The 17421-nt window shown below is 41.0% G+C and overlaps 1 protein-coding gene across 2 annotated transcripts in view; it reads right to left on the reverse strand.

Moving 5' to 3' along the window:
* Positions 1-17421, reverse strand: part of PRKCA (protein kinase C alpha) — a 156820-nt gene that overhangs the window by 18070 nt on the left and 121329 nt on the right. For both annotated transcript variants that reach the window (XM_063352623.1, XM_063352622.1), the window contains 5 exons: positions 8097-8240; positions 7160-7333; positions 4174-4265; positions 2486-2548; positions 1816-1954 (listed from right to left, as the gene is read on the reverse strand). In XM_063352623.1, coding sequence (XP_063208693.1) covers positions 1816-1954; positions 2486-2548; positions 4174-4265; positions 7160-7333; positions 8097-8240 — 612 coding nt within the window. The remainder of the gene's footprint in view (positions 1-1815; positions 1955-2485; positions 2549-4173; positions 4266-7159; positions 7334-8096; positions 8241-17421) is intronic.

Consider the following 17421-nt stretch of genomic DNA (forward strand, 5'->3'; position numbering starts at 1 on the left):
CCTCATTATAATCTATTATAAATTTATACATTTTAGCCCACAGAAACACGCTCAAATGTTCCTGCAAGCAAAACATGAACCTTACTTTGAAGTTTACCACAGACCTAGTTAGCAATTTGTCAGTCACAATAACATTTTCAGAAAGAAAAAAAATCAGCCAACTACAAAAAAAAGTAAATGTCTGTTTGTAAGATAACAGAAAGACCAATTTCCTCCCAGTTACTGAATGTTTTGGTGAAAGGTTTATTTCTTTATATGAAATTTCCAAATAAAGTAAAACAAATCATTCCAGCACTGACCCATATTGAGATTTTGGCACCGACAACGCGTTCTTTGGTATTATCTGGCACAAGACTACTGCCACAGAAAGGACACTTTTTAATTTGTAATATTGGCTTCATTTATGTTTTGACAGGAGAAAATGAAATACTGCTCTGGTTGGTCTGATATCCTGCTGCGAGCAAGAGCAATTTGTGAAAAAACAAGGTTTTATAATACACAATATTTCACTCTGAAAAGCATGAATTAGCAACTGGAAAAAAAAAATCAAAACCCAAACTGTTTTTCATTCCAGTTTCACAGAAATGACAAAATTCACCTTAGACACTAATTTCCTTGTCCATGTATAAATCTCCCATATTCCAACAAAGATCCAATTACAGCCAGAAATGCTGCACCAGAGCTGCCTCCTGCCCAGCTCCCAGCGCAACACCGAGTCTCTTGGATCGGGATAGAGCCTCTTCCACCGAATTCGCAGCCAAACAAATCAAGACTCCTGAAAGCTCAGTATGCACAAATACCAGATTTTAATATTCACGTAGTTGAATGGTTTCCCAATCACCACATGTGCTTGTTTTTAATGTTTTATACCTAAACCACTGAAATACGCATCATATCCAGACTGAAAATCTTAACTTTAAGCTCGTATTTATCGCCGTGCTTTAAAGTAGAACTGTGTTTCTCATGAACAAATTTTCATTTTAGAGACACTGCAGTCTTTAAGTGTGATTTTCAGTGGCTTGAATGCAGCCCAGCTATCGCCAAGTCACAGAAAACTCAAGGCAAATTATGGATTTATTATGCCAACTCCATTCAAGCCCTGATCTTAGAGCTTTTTTGAGGCTTTCAGTGGCTGGAGCTTTCCTGAGATCCAAAGCGGTAACTCACGACACCTCTGCACCATTTGTAAGACACGGCCTGGAAAAGGCTGCAGTAGTTTTGCAGGGAAGTCAGTGAAAGGCTTCGAGATCTCATGAGTCCCCTCCCAAAAATCAATGCGCAGTTTGTGATTTCCTGAAAATGCCAAACAATCCTTCGAATACAGGTATTCTGTCAGCTGTGTGACCTTATGGAAGAATACGTGAAAGCAGCCGTGTTTGCTCCCAATAAAATGTTTGCTGACCTCATCAATGACCTCAACAACGCCCGCGAACTCTCTTGGACTTCACAAACTGAAGCACAAAGTTCTTCATAATAACAAATGTTATTATACATATAATAACATTTCCTGGCTACAATTTAAAATCACAAGGTGGCCATCCGCATACTTTAGTCTTTTGCATGTATGAACAAAATCTGAAGCACTGATCTCATAAAAAGTTCGGTTGTCAATCAACCAGATTGTTTAAAATAGCGAAGTTTTATTGATAACGTTGTATTAATTCACAAAGCTATTCAATACACCTGCAGAAGCGTAGCTGGTACCATCCACAGAGTATCCAGAGTTACAGCTGTCAAAACTCGGTGGTGTAAAATGTTCATAGGGACAAGTTTCATTTGAGAGACTAAAAGGTTCTTGAAATGGTAAATATTTACCTCTGGTGCAATGTAGTCTGGGGTGCCACAGAAGGTCCTGGTTGTTACTCCGTCTAACATATGTTCTTTGCACATTCCAAAATCAGCAATTTTAATGTGTCCTTCTGAATCCAACATCACGTTATCTAATTTCAGATCTCTGTGAAGAATCACAGTAATTTAATGTTAATGCTTAGGATGAACTAGGCCAACTTATCTACTTCTACGTAGAATTCTCTCTAAATGAGGCGAATGGGTAGCTATCCGGGGGGGCAGAGGGGACAGGGCTGCACAGGCACAGCAGCCTGCAGTCCGGAGGGAGCCGGCACATCACTGCAGACAGACAAGAACGACCATAAGCCCTGAAACTGGACAATCGATGAAGAGATGGATGTGTAGGACCATGGGCACACTCACACTGACACCTCTGAGCGTGTAAAGCAATGAAGCATCACACAGGGGTGCAGAAGAGAATATTTTACATTTTCAAGTTGAGTTAGGCAGAGCACAGACGTCAGAAAAGCTCAGGTGAAGCAGTGGCTTTGCTCTACAGCGCACCAGCACAACCACATGAACACTACCGTGATTGCTTTTTGGACTTGCTTCAATAATGCACCGAAACGTTAAACAAACTGATCCTTTTGGAATTTTAAAAATAGTGCAGAAATTACTTGTGTCAGGCTATACTCACCTATAAATAATCCCTCTGTTATGGAGAAAGAACAACCCAACTGAGATCTCGGCTGCATAGAACCTGTATGGAAAAAAAACCCAAAGATTTCTTACTGCTTCATGATTTCCTTCTGACAAACTATTTTGGAAATGCATCATGGTGAAGAATGATGCTATAATAGCATATAAAGTATATAATATGTGTATATATATTAAAGTATAAAAATGGTATTACAGGCAGATGACATAAAAGACACCTTACTTCAATTCGACTTTAGCAGATATTGCAAGTACTTAATGATAAAATAATTCAGAATTTTCAAAGAATTTGAAAATGTCTCCCTAGACCACAAAAAAATGGTGCAGCATTTTACCGCGCCGATCCGACTCTGTCTGCAAAGGTCATTATCTCTAATCACATATCAATGCTGAGTTCCGGATGCAGCTCAATTTACGTTGCAATTCATATGGCATGAAATAATTCACAGAAATAGTATTCCTTTATACAGGCTGTTAATGGATTAATTACATAAAGCTAATTCAAATGATTACCATATAAAATAGAATTGCTGAATGTAGTTAAAGGATAGATAATATTGACGGATGTTTGAAGGCAGTTGCTGTGGAACTGTGCAAATTATAGGCAAGAGGATTATTTAAAGATAGATTAATTTTAAGGCTAGCATAAGGGAAAGGAAAGCTTAGCGCTGAAGCGCTCGATGAGAGGTGTTTGTGAACGCGTGTGCCTGAAGATGCTCCACAGGCGTAAGCTGTCAGAAAGCACCCGAGTTTTCAACGAGTCTTGGCAAGTCACATTAGCTGGGAGTCAAGGATGATGTGACACCATGTAGTTTTTATCCAGCAAGTTGCTGAAATTTAGTTCTGTATCGCAAATGCTTATATTTAGAAGGCCTCCCATTTAAACAAGCCCCGAATACTTAAATTGGAACAAGAAATTATCCTAGCTGAATTCTTGAACCAGTTGGTCACGCTTGATTTTAAAGTTTCATTGGTAAATGATTTATGAAACACTAATAAATGATGACGAGATGTTATAAGCATGACTAAAATGGTACTGATGGATCTATTCACATTTGAACACGCTACAGACCATTATCAGTTGCTCTCTGATGTGCCAGATGTACATTACCTAAAAGGGATCATGTATATAAACAACTTCTAACCACTTATTAACTCCTCACAAATAAGACACCTATAAAAAAGTAGGATCACAGAAATTCTAATAAGCTATACATCAAATTTATCTCGCACAAACTATTATTTATATTGCAATGCTGACTCTATTTGTATTGCCTTTCACTACAACATTAATTCAGACTGAAACGTTCTACTCACTTTTTTTTATATTTCCTTTTAAAAACACCACCAGAATACCAAGTAACATCTTTAATTTCCTGTTGCCTTGTTTAAATTCTTGTCACTTTTAGAGTAGGCATCGCATGCCTTTGTTCGTCCTGCGTTTTTGAATAAAAAGGCACAGCTACCTTTGCTCCGTGTGTGCAAACAATATTTTCAAGATAAACTTCACCTTTTGGGCCTTAAAAAGCACAATTAAAAGAGGCCAGCCCAGACTTCATACCGAACCTGGGAAGACGCTACTAGATAGCGTGATAAAGAAACCTAATCCTCTTACAGCATAAAATTAAGATGACAACATGATTTAAAGATATAAACATGAACACTCACACTGCTTGCGGCTCCTTAAATTTTCCTACTTGCTGAATGTGATACATGAGATCACCACCATTCACGTACTCCATTACAAAATACAGACGGTCCTAGGATAAAGTATTAAAGACACACATAAATACATTACAGAAAATATTAGATATGCATTGATCAGCAAAAAAGTCACTAATATGCTATTATAAAGCTTTTAGGATTATTAGGACTGGTTGTACATTCTGGCAAAATTGATAGATCAGGAAATGGAAGTGGAATGTTTTGTAAAACCTGTACGAGTAAATGACCGATGAGATCTGGCTGGATTTGCCAACGATTATTGATGCATTTTTATGTGTCTACAACGGTTCCCATAATTATTCACACATAGTTTTGTCTGAAAAATCTGCCTAAAAATAACTGCAACCCCCCCCTTAAAGACAGTTGAAAATTCTTGCTTTGAGGCCATTTCTAATCCTTCCTAATAAGTTTTCCTTTGGGAGAAAATGGGAGGTATTAAAAATACAATTTTTTGATTATTAGAAAGAGGCAAAGAAAAGCAGTTGTAAGGTTTACAAAAGTAACTGGAACCTTTAAAAGTGACACTCCATTGATTTCTCATAGGCAAATACTTCAGCTGGAGGAAGACGGCAATAAGGTATTTGGGAGGCAGTTTTTTCTTGCACAGTGAGGACTTTTAAAGGGTGGATCCAAGTAGCTCAAATCAAACATGACCGTAACGTGCTTGAGTGCACTTGGGCAGTATTTTCCGACCCAGCGATCTTCAGACAGTATGACTTAAAACATTAGGCCTGCCCCCCAGCTTTAAGAGGACTAAAACTGAGCTCTTCCAAGGGACTTCAGTAAGAATACACTCTTTGCATTCTACAAACCTCTTTTATTTATGGTGGATGATTTTGACCACTTAACGTTGAAGACTCTGGCGGAGGACACTATGGCAAACCTACCATCTGCAGTTATAACATGACCCAGACAGCATATAAGATTCATTAATAGTTTTCCTCCCAATTATGGAAGACATATTTTTGGCTTCCTACAATTTTCCTTCAGTTATTTTGGAAAGAATCATTATCCTGAAGTATTTCTAGAAAAGTTCCGATCCAATATTCTGATGGGAAAGAGACTCATTACTAAGATGCTCTAGTTCAATCTCTTTCCTTCAGCACTGATTGAAAAGTCTTCAGTTGTCCAGTAACCAAGATTTCAGAACATCAACACACATTTAAAAGCTGTGATTTCCTAAGCTGAGCACAACAGAGAAGCCATGGGCAAAATGTTTAATTGGCCAGATCAGATTTATGAAATTTGGATTTTTGTACAAATTGTTTTATTGTAAAATCCATGGCAACAGAAGCCTGCAGCTGAAAGCACCAGCAAAAATAATCAATTTTTCCTATGGTCACACAGTTTATGCCTTTTCTTCCCCTTAATACACGATTTCTCATTTTTGTAGCTAACATTAATCCTCAAGAATATTTCACAGCACCAAGTGCAAACCACTTAACTCTTAGGAAAACATCAAGTAAATTAGGCAAAGGTGTTCGTGATTTATGTAAGCCTTTATGTAGCTCCATTGCTCTGGTAAATGATAAAATAAAAAAATAATTATACGGTAAATACTAAACCCCCAACTTTTTTCCTCCATTCCCCTTAGCCAGAAAACTAAACATTTGTACTTTTAAGATTTTACATTTAAAATGTATTTGCTCAAAAGACAGATAAGATTAAACAAAGTAGTTTTTCATTTTGTGATGACACTAGGCTTTTTGCTTACTAATCAAGTTACATAAAGAGAAAGAATTAGAGGGAGACAGAATTCTATTTCTCACTAGGACCTCTCTTATCTTATTATGACAATATTATAAGTAGAGGCAGGAAAAATATTTTAGGAAGCAAGAATTACCAAGCACAATAGTTCCTAGATTCATGTTTTTGTGTGATTAATTATGTCTGCAAATCTACTGCATTCAGGCCATTTTCTGCTCAGATTTGTAGACATTAAACAGGGTTTGAAAATGCCGCTAACGACACAGACAATTATGCTGTGGAACGGTGACGGGGTGGCGTGGCTCCTTTGTGGAAGAGTACAAGGTTATTACTTCAAACTAACTCCCTGTTGTTTGTCCGTTTGTTTTTAGATTAAAACCCATCAACAATGTAAGTGGTAAAAGATAGAGTCAAGTGGAAAAACAATCACGTATGTCCTTTCATCACGGCATTAAGCGACATCCCAGCCCTGCAGCACTAGTTCAAGGCCACTGTCATAAGACGGCTACAAGGTGAGGCAAGAAGAGCCTTGATTTCTTGCCAATCAAGACGTCCGCCCAGCTTGGACTATTCGGAACTGGTTCGCTAGTGTCAGGGTGTATCCGTGCCCACTCCGAAAACCCAAAGCAGACTAAGTGCCAACTGTCCACCACCTGGATTTCCACGTCACCCAACAGACCGGTCTGGCGCCGCTGGATTGTCAGATCCATCCTGCAGTCTGTCGCTGGGAGATGTTTCGCAATGTGATTGGGGAACCCCCACTTCATATCGGGATGGAAGAAAAAAACCCAATGCCTTCCTCTGCGCCAGGGGTGCCGGAAAACTAAATTAAATCCATCAAACACTGATTCACGACTAATCACCTCATGACACATTAACAGCCACGAAGACTTTTCGTGTACTATCCTCAGATCCTTAAAAGTATGTAGGAACCTTGGTGAATCTAGGCTTAAGGCTGACTTGGCAAAGCACGCATGATTAAATTTATGAATTGTCACACTGGTCTGCCTGAATTACTGTATGAAGAAAAATCTTTAAACCTAGGTTTTACCTTTAAAATACAAAGGGTAATTACATGGGGTAACTCTTTCTTCACTATTTTCTATGTGCAGAAGGTATGATAAATGGTTCAGACATTAATAAATGTTATTGAGCTGGTAAAATGCATGATCATATAGTGCGGAAAACATCAGGGTGGCAAGAAAGACAAGAGCTCACGTACAACTGTTTGGAAACAAGAGTGAAGCTGTGTCAGGAACGGTGGTTTATCTTGCAATGCCAGGACTCGTTTTTCAACCATTGTACATTCAACATCATCATCCTGAATCACCACATCTTTTTTCAGTATTTTGATTGCATAGAGCTCCTCCGTCCCCTTCCTGTCCGCCAGCATCACCTGCACGAAGAGAAACAACAGGGTGAAAATCTTCCTATCTGACAAGGAGGGAAGGGGAGTCGTACGCCCGAAGAGTTGTATAGATGGCAATCTGGCGTTTCCTTTTATTGGTACAGACTAACCTGATCAAAACTTCACAAATCTCCTCCTTACTCACCCACTGCAGTGCGCTGCACCAGTCATTTCAGACAAAGCCTGTGCCAAAACCCTCTGGTTAATCGCAGGCACGTTGCCAGAGGGCTGATAAAATGTTGAATCCCCGGGGGCTTCTTCGGTAAAGGGCACTTTATCATATAAGTGGTTGTTCAAAGAGACAGAAAAATAGCAGCCCTGTCTTTTGACTAACAGATTTTCAAAAATATATACACTATTCCTGTTTTTTCCCCAATATTCAGCCTTACCAATGTTGGTGACTTCCAGAACTGGCAGAGTGACCTAGGTAGTAAAGCCAGAAAAGTAGACTTAATTTCCTTGAAACTGCCAAGAAATGAGGATCTAAAAGTCAGCAACTGTTTCTTACATCCTGCCCAACAGTCTGAGTTCTTAAAAATTATTTTTATTTTTTCAAGAAAACTGCCAATCATGACTGAAGCCTGTCAGTCCTCAGGGAATCACCCTACTGCATTAGGAAATCCTCCCTCAAAAATGCACACCCTTTTGACTCTGGATTTTGCTTCTTAGAGAATTATTCATTCATTCTTCCCCCAGGAAAGAAAAAAAAGGAAAAAAGAATGCGAGTGGAATAGTTATCAAGAATTCCTACCTTCCCGAAGCTGCCCTTTCCAAGAACCATGAGAAAGTTGAAATCTGTCAGCTTCACCCTGTCCAGGTTGTTGGACGGCACACTTGAGTTCTTGTCTTCTGTTGGAGTAATGACTTTGTTACCAGCTGGCCCCAGTTTGGCTTTCTGAAGAACACACACACACATACACACACAAAAACAGGAGAGTAAGAAGAGCAGCCCGTTTTCCTGGCAGAACGGGTCGCTGGGAGAAGGTTAGAATTGGAGATGACCGTATTTGAGGCGACAATCCCAGGAGAAAGGCTGCATAACAAAATTTGCACAGACACAACTTCGAAGACTCATTCCAACAATACTTTTGACATTATTGAGTCAATTAAAGTAGAAAACCGTGTCCATGTATAACCAGATAAAAGCAGATATACTTATCTGGTTAGAAGAGCGAAACCAAAGCAAAAACCAAAGCCAAAGGAAAAAAAGTCACTTATTTTCATGCCAAAAGCAGGCTTATTTGGTGTTTTTTGTTTTGAAATACAAAAAATGCTTTTCATAAATATCATGCTATAATCTACATAGGGTATTTTAGGATATAAACAGTCTCTTCAGTACATTCTCTTTTAAAATGTAGTTCTTAACAGTCACTGCATAGCAAGAGTTAGGAATCTTTGACATGCATTAAGAAAAATAACCTACATTAAAGACAAAACACAACACATGAGAATTAATGCAGATGAACATGGCCACTTTCAAACTAGCAATACAATCAACTTTGATTTTCAATCAAGTGTTGATCAGTAAAAGGGAGGAAGGGAAATATTACATACAAAGGTTCTGCCTTGGCAAGACAGTCTGGTTTGCAGAAGGTTGCAACAGCCTCAGTATTTCATACGAGACACCATGTAATTGCTCAAGTAAGTTGCATTTCAAATCTCAAAGTTAATAGAAGAGAAAAAAGTAAGACTCACCAAAAGATAACGCAGGCTACAACATAAAATCCCTCTTTTTCTCAAAATATTCCCATATACCAGCAGAAGCAAAGCCGAGAAAGTTTAATGATCCTTTGGGATGTAAGTGCTTTCCCCCATCTATCTAGTGTGTTGGTTTGGTAAATAACCTCTAATGTGGCCAATTTACTTTGCACCATTGACATATGCTTGACATTTAAGGATAACCGCTGTTCTCACTGCACTGCAAAAGGACAGTATTTGCATATTATCACTGTTTTACAGAAAAAAAATTATAGAAATTAAAGTTTATTCAAAGTCACATAATAAATCACCCTAGAAGCCTGGCTTGGCATACACCTTTGGCAGCCTCCCTGGAAACTGGAAAATACAAACTTTCCCTTCCCCAGACAAGTCTGAAAGGGACGACTGGATCCACAGACTCCAGCGCCGTTCTGCAGGCAGTAACGGCAAGTGAACCTCTGATCAAAGAACCACAGGTCACCTGAAAAGCATATTCATGCATGACTTTTCCTGCAACTCTGTTACGTGCAGGAAGTCTGATACCCTGCCACAGGGATAGGAATTTTGGCAGTTTTGACCTCTCTCTTTTTTTTTTTTATTGTAATACAGCTTAAAACGTGGAATTTCTTCCACCATTATTACTTGCTGCATGAAAGCAGCACTTGGAGATGCCGATCAGGACCGTGTGCTGTGCAAACGTTGAGGAAGAGCCAGTCCTGGGCATCAGCCTAAATCCCCGAGTCCGCGAGGGACGGCCCTCGGCAGAGCCGGCAGCTGGGACAAATCCAGTGTCTGTAATGGAGCTCTTTGTCGGGACAAAGCTCCTTTCAAGGCCACAACAGAAGACTGAGCCATAAGCAAAACAAGTAAAAAAAAGAAAAATCCTAATATCCTTTATTTGTACAAGCTGAAGACATGGTTTAAAGGAGCAGCTTTGCTGGCCATGTCTTTGTGATGCTCTCGTGTGTGGGATCTCAGATAAAAGATCCTGCGTACAAGATACAAGCAGCAATTTCAATATCTGCCTTTTCACCAAGCAAGGGAGATCCAAATCAGGCACTGAATAGAAAACACTAGCTTTATTTCTTATACTTTAAACCCACTGGGTAGGTTGTCAGCAGCCTGTTTGAAAAATACATCATTCAGAACTGCAAACAAATTTTTATTCCAAGACGGTTTGTTTCTTGCAGGGAGTGCTTTCTGCAGCGCTGCAATCCCAGGCTCGGGGGTGAACAGCACTTTTTGCAAAAGACAAGGAGCGGCAGATTCATCGGCAGGTTCCTGTGCCCTCTGCCGGCTCCCCGAGCTGAAAGCACCGTGCTCGCTGGGATCAAACACAGGCGAGATGAAGCTGTCAGGATCTGAAGGTGGCATCTTAAAATAATACTAGAGAACCAAGCCAAGGCCTCTCTGCACCCTCGCAAGAAAATGCTTAGATTCGATGAGCTACAGAGACACACTCCTCTACTTCCATTGTTTAATCTTTTTTTAATTAGATGCCGCTCTCAATTTGATAATTCTTTTTTTTTTCGTATGGTAGATTTTTAAGGAGAACACCGGGTGCCTCCTGATCGGCCAAGTGGGCTCCTGTGCCACCTGCTCCAGGTCGATGGCTAACGCCGGCAGGAGCGGACGGGACCGTACACAGCTGCGAGTGACCCGCGCCGACGGGACCGACAGTCCTGGTTATCGCGTCCCTGGCGCTGAGCATCTGGGTGCATCAGCCCGGACACCAGTACGTGTGCGGAGAGAACGCTCTTGCAAACCGTATGTCAGAAAACATAGGAACACGGCACCCACGAAATGCTGGAGAAGGACCAGGCTGACTCAGTGAAGGCACACGGAGCCCAGTGGAACGGCCTCATGACCTGATCGAATTATCACAACCTTATCAAAGGCCCATATTTCCCTTCAGCGAGGCCACGGACCGTTCCTTCATGAGCATGCCAAAAAAGAAGTTTTTCACATTTACCATGTGAATTCCTTTTACTGCTTTTTGGCTTAAGGTCCTAGTGAAAATACAGTGGGAATTTCAAGGCTGGCAAACATGTACTGGGAGGAAAAAAAAAAAGGAAACAATAATAATCCAGAACAAAACATTTCACAGATGAACCATTAAGAGCTTCCCAAAATACTACTGCAATATGTGTCAATTATGACTTAGCCTCAGGCATGTATCATTTTGTCTTCTTCTTAGTACTATTTAAAAACATTTCCAGAGCTACTGGAACAAAATTAGGCTATGGGCATGGAAATAAAATTAGATAAACATCATCGAACCATTACTACCTGTGCCACCAAGTTTTTGATGGGACAGTCAGAAATGAACCCTGAAAGATCTAGTACTTACTAGCTGTCTGAGAATTAGCTGCTGTGTATATTCCACGTTATTCAATTCATCCTGAAGTATAAACCTAAACCAAGACATCTCTTACAAGCCTCATGGAAGTTTCTACACTCAGCAGAAACGTCACAACTCGTCACTAGTAATTGATGTTGGTGGCTTTAAGGAAAGCCTTTAACCTTGTCCTTTTATTACAGAACTTAACCCAGAATATGGAGCAAGACAAAAGTATTTCAGAAACTCAACTAGTGATTTCTGGTTATGACCAAAGGATTAAGAAAATGTCTTCAAGCACCAAAATGGCTTTACTTTAAACACAGGAAGTCTACAAAGAGAGCAAATGTTGTGCCTTATTGCCAGCAATGGGTGAAGATACAGGGAAACAAGCATTTGCTTCCAAGATTTAGCAAAGATTTGGAGAAAACACATCTGAAATGTGCTGGGCCCAGTGTGCGTGTGGAGAAGACCTCACCCACTCCTACGCTGTGGCCATTTCTGCAGGGTTTCCAGCTCCATCTGAGGGACCTTCATCTCCCCCCCTGGTTGAATATTTAGTTGGCTGTGCCCATCGGAATTGTTTAATGACGTTCTATGCAACGTGAGGACTTGCAAACTTTCTTCACACACAGCAATTTTAATTTCTTGTTGTGACCCACATGGGAAATAACTTGCTGAACAGATATTTTGCTAGGAAAATACTTTTCTGCGGCTTTTTGAATACCTCAACATATGGGACATTGTTTTTTCACATAAAGAACAATTTACATATTTCAGATACTTCAGATAGGGAACTACAAAAACCGAAACTACTGTTAAAATACAATGAAGAGGAGCACAATAAAAATAAATACACTAGATAAAATGTTACATTACTGATGCATTTTAATCTGCATAAATGAAACGTAACAGCACCCCCCATTACTTTCATGCTCTTAAGCACTAAACTTAAGCACTAAAAATAGGACAGATATTGGACAGAAGTGATTTCCAGAGCTCCTGGGAATGCTGTTTCAACAACAGGACTAACCATGGAGGAATAAAGAGACCCAGGGCTCTCTTGGACAGCTAAACTGTGTGTGAGGAGAGCTTTGCACACACAGAACTGGAGAGCAGGGCCATCGGACACGCATACACGGAACAATACGGAAAACACCTGGACCAGGCAGAGCGATGGATCCGAAAGGAGGAAGAGCTAACCAGAATCACTGACTGCTGCCCTGGAGGAAAGCATTTTTCAGAAAAAGCAGTTCTAATAGATTTACTTAAAATGTTCCATATTATTTTGGGACCTACTCATCCTTACAGCACTACAAATATCACCATTCAAACCATTTTATTGATTCTATACCTTAAGGTTGTTTTTTCACAACAGCAGGAATGCCTTAGCTTGCTTAAAACGGTCCACAAACTCTTTTACAACTAAGAACTACTTTTATTCATATTAGTCTAACGTACGGTCCACTGACTGGTAACGCTTCTACATCTTCCTTCAGCAGCTGTCGAGGCAGAGCACGGAAGTGGGCACCCTAACTGCCGTGTGTCCACAGCCCGCGTACGCTGGTGTGTTCTCCTAAGGTCAAGGACGGGAAACGCTTTAACACGGTCTCGCTGAGCTCTGCTGTGACTTTTATACCTGATACGCCTCCAGTACTGCAGAGAGAAAGCGCCCTGCAACCAACACGCTCTTCCAGATCCCCGGAGCAAAAACACTTTTACAACTATAGAAGGGAGATAAATTCAAATGATTCATAAAAGTTTACTGGAAAAGAGCAATGTAATTTTGCCTCTTCGTACCATGGCTAAAGTTGAAAATAGCAGAATCCTACTTCAATCCACCTTTCTTTTTTACGGATATTAAAACTTGCTGAAGTCGAAGATGGCATTCCAGGCCCTGGATTCAGACTGCTTGGCTTAATATCTCTGACAAAAACACAATATTGTTACAACGAAGCCAGCTTGCAGCAAACAAACCAGGAAAACATGTTAACAGCATGTTAAAGATAAATTAGTCTGCACTGGTAGCAGAAAAGTTAATCTTAAAAGAAAACAAGACATGCACATCATCTTACTTCCTCTGGTTTGGACGCACCTTATCTCGGCCAGTTCTTTTACCCTGAAACCACAGGTGAGACACACTTGATATACTCAGCCCAAACGCGCTTCTTCACGGAGTGTTCCTCACAGTGCGTTACGCTGGAGAGTCTCTTGGAATTTGGTATGTGCTTTTTGGAAAACATATCTCAGGTTTTGCAGTAAAAACGCGTTCAATTTATTTTTCATCTAAGTGTAACAATTGGTCTTTTAATTACGTCCGAATGAGGAGTGTGAAGCGAAGAAGCAAAAGAAGTGATTCGGGGAATAGTAATCCATTATTGCACCAAATTTTCAACTGCAGTGAATATTCTCATTGAGTCTTTTCAAAACTTTCTATCTGATTTTTTACCGTGAAGACAATCTAACAGGACAAAACAATAAATCTGAATGTTGGCTCTTCTGCCCTCTGGTTATTATCTATAGTTCACAAACTTAAGAATTACAGAGCAGAAAGACCGAATCAGTCATTGTTCCCATTAGCCAATAAATAAATAAAATTTGTGAAGAATTAAAAAAAAAAATCTACACAATTCACATTCCTACCCTCAATCTCTTTAGGGCAATGAGCTCCGTTATGTTAGTGCTCGTATCGCTCACCTTCATTAATTCCCTTCTGCTGCTGTTTGCAACATTCAGCTCAGTAAGACTGGCTTTGTTCCCATCGGGAAAATGAACACGGGGTTCCAAAACTGCCCCAACCTGCAGCCACACCCCGCCACCCTCCCAGCACAGCTTCAGAAGGGAGAAACCCACGTATTCCTCATGAATAAATATTCAAGCCAACAAAAGGCCTCGCGCCGCGCGGCTCGCTAGAGGATGTATTTCGCAGTTGTCAAGGCAACTCGCTCTTAGCAAGTTCACAGACACCCAGCGGGGAGATCTAGCGGTAACAAATTTTCAAGAGGAGAAAGTGAAAAATGAAAAAAACATTAAACAACAATGCTGAATTCCCAACGCATGTGCGGAGGTATACACACATACGGCACACGCAGCTTCTGCCTGGGAACGGCACGCGTATCGCCGCGTCTCCTCCGTTACTTATTGGCTCCACTGACACCTACCGGGAAAAGAAATCGAGAGCTTTGTTCCCGGCAGCCGAGTCTCCTCGAGACTCGCAGCTCTGCTTCGCGTTACGCACCAGCACCCTCCCCCCCCAGCACCGACCGCGTTGCCCATCAGTCCCATTCCGCTGTAAATCACAAATGAACGACGTGAAAGCAGAGAGCAGCACTGGCTTCAGTCTCCGTTGCAAAAAATCACAGTTTTGATAGCATGAGGGTCAGCAGTCTAAGGACTGATTGAGCAGGCTTCATCTCGGATCCCAAGACTTCCTTGAGATCCGTGGAGCAGGAATGTCCTCTTGCCAGGATTCAATCCCTCTGAAAAACTCTAACAAAACCCCCGCCACAGGTTCTCATTGGTTCTCTGCCAGATCCCAACACGCTCTTCAAATGTCACCAGGTGATGGAACAACCTATCCCACTCAAGCCCACCTTGTTCCCAATGTTTCTGTTCCTAATTCTTGAATTAACCCATGGCAGAGCTGCAGGTAACACTCTGCACATCACTTAAAGAAATGGCAAAATGGGTGGTGAGAAGCGAGGAAAGGAACAGTCTTGATAACGCCGTTCCAGTTTCACTATTAGAGCCCGGGAGGCTGTGGCTGCAAACACGTAATTAATGCTCAGTTCTGCCTGTCGCTACCTGGACCCCACACAAGACGCATCAGAGCAGCTCAGACCCCAGACCAACCACAGAAGATGTCACTGGCGGAGCTGGCAAAACTCATACTCAGGGTGTAAAAAGAGGAAACTGAAATACTTTAGCTGAGTCTTAAGGAAGGACAAAACGCCCTATTCAGGTTTCCAGTCATGAAAGCTCAGTGGGGGTTTTGATCGAGAGGTCGAGCCATTAGCAAGCCTTTAATAACGTAAATAAATCCAATAAATTTCAAGTCAAAATCTGGAAGGAAAAAACCTCCCATTCACCAAAATGCTCTCCATCATTGTGGCAGCTTGTTTCTTACATTATTGCATTTTCGATTCCATGTAATTATAGATGCTACGAAGGACTATCAATTTCCTAGTTTATACAACTTAATTATCAGGATGCTGAGAATTTGAAATGAGAAGAGTCCATTTCTAAATGCCAGCAAGACCTAATGCTTCACCAGACTGAGTTCTAAACTTAATACCATAACCTAATGCAAGCTTATAATTCATTAGCGGAGAGTTTTGTAGCCATGGAAACAACACAGAACAGAGAAAGTTGGAGCCTAAGCTCGGGATGATTTAGCACCCAGCAGCTCCAGCCGGAGAGGGGACGGCCGGAGCGTGACATCTTGGCCCAGCCTGAGCTCACGTCCTTGTTGCAAGTCAACGGAGGGAAGGACCTTCCTTGGCCATTTTACCCGTTTCCCTCCAAAACATGTGCTGAGCAACGTGGGGAGATGCTTTTGCATCAAATTCCCAGTGAAACAGAACAAAAGACATGGTCTGTGGCTCTTGTGCTTCTTCCCTTGGCTTATCAAATGCTTATGAAGAAGGAGGGACACGTGGCGTTTCCCCACCTTACTGTGCACCCTCACCCGTTCTTATTGTTCCTTTCAAGAGCCAATAACTAATGAACAAAATTACAGAAATGTATCGCACTACTGAATGTATATGCGCATATTTATCCACCTAGAAAGGAGCACGCTTGAACTAGACTGCAGCAGACCGAAGATGCCAACACGAGACACGGCAGCACAGCACGACCCACCCGTCCCCGGGAGATGCACCGTTCCGCCGACACTGGCAAGGATTCACGAGGTTTCCAGGGATCGTTTTTCAGCCAAGTATTCCTTGGTGAAGTTGCATCCTCGCAAGTCTTCTTTGCAGCAAGAACATTGGAAATAGGCAAATAAGCAGGAAGCCACACTCTTCTATTTATTTTCATGATGGCAATGTCACTGTGGTGAACTATGACGTAATTAGTAAAAAATGGAATATATAAAAATGGAGTAAAATGCATTTTTACTTCAATAGCTAAAACAGTTATTGAAAAAATAGCTAGAAAAAAATTCATATCTATCTCATTGCTATTAAAAAGGCATGAAGGCAAACAGGATATTTCATAAAAATAGAAGCGGGGAGGGTGACAGAACTCTACCTGGGAGTTACGTATGGACTACTTTATGTCTTTAGTTTAGTTTTCCCCTCATTTCCTCTCCTCCTCCCCTTAAACTTGTGTCATAGGTATTCTTTTGGTTGGTAATAGTAGATTTATTTAAAGGATTTGCCTGAAAAAAATTTTTGTGCCATATGCGCAAAGGATTAAAAATGTGTTTTTGCAGAAAGCATGTCCCAGAACAGAGGAAACCCAGTGCTGCAGCCCACCCCCCCCGCACTGCCGTGCTCGTCACGCAGGAACGATGGTATCGGAGTGTCTGTGAATTCATTTGGGTTATGAATTACAGAAGAGAAAGCAGTGTGTCCCAGAAAGAATTCTGGATTATTAGTAAAACCGAGTTAGTTTGTCTAATCCTAGCACGAGCCGGGTGTTCGGAACCCATGTCTCGCAGGTCCACAAAATTCATGTGATAATTCAAGCTGCTGACTCAGAGATTTCCATGGAGGTCCATTTCTCCCACCCAGCGTATAAAGAAGGCGAGGATGGAGGCAGGTAATTACAGAAGTCATGAGGCACCCGAAGGCAGAGACAGAGTCAGCAATATAAAGGGGAGCAGAGGCAGTAATTGCGTTCACAGCCGCAAATCATTAGATATTTTGATTAGGGGAAAAATTATCATCAGTGCCAGTTAAAAATCTTGGATAAAGGGCTGTATCAAAAACGTTATGCTGAATTTTATCAACGCAACAGTTTAATTCAACGGGTTTGTATCTTTCTAAATATATACATACAAACAATTTGCACTATTTCATTTCTTTCAGGACTTTTG

The sequence above is a fragment of the Chroicocephalus ridibundus genome, chromosome 14 (genome assembly GCF_963924245.1).
Source record: "Chroicocephalus ridibundus chromosome 14, bChrRid1.1, whole genome shotgun sequence".
Classification (NCBI taxonomy): domain Eukaryota; kingdom Metazoa; phylum Chordata; class Aves; order Charadriiformes; family Laridae; genus Chroicocephalus; species Chroicocephalus ridibundus.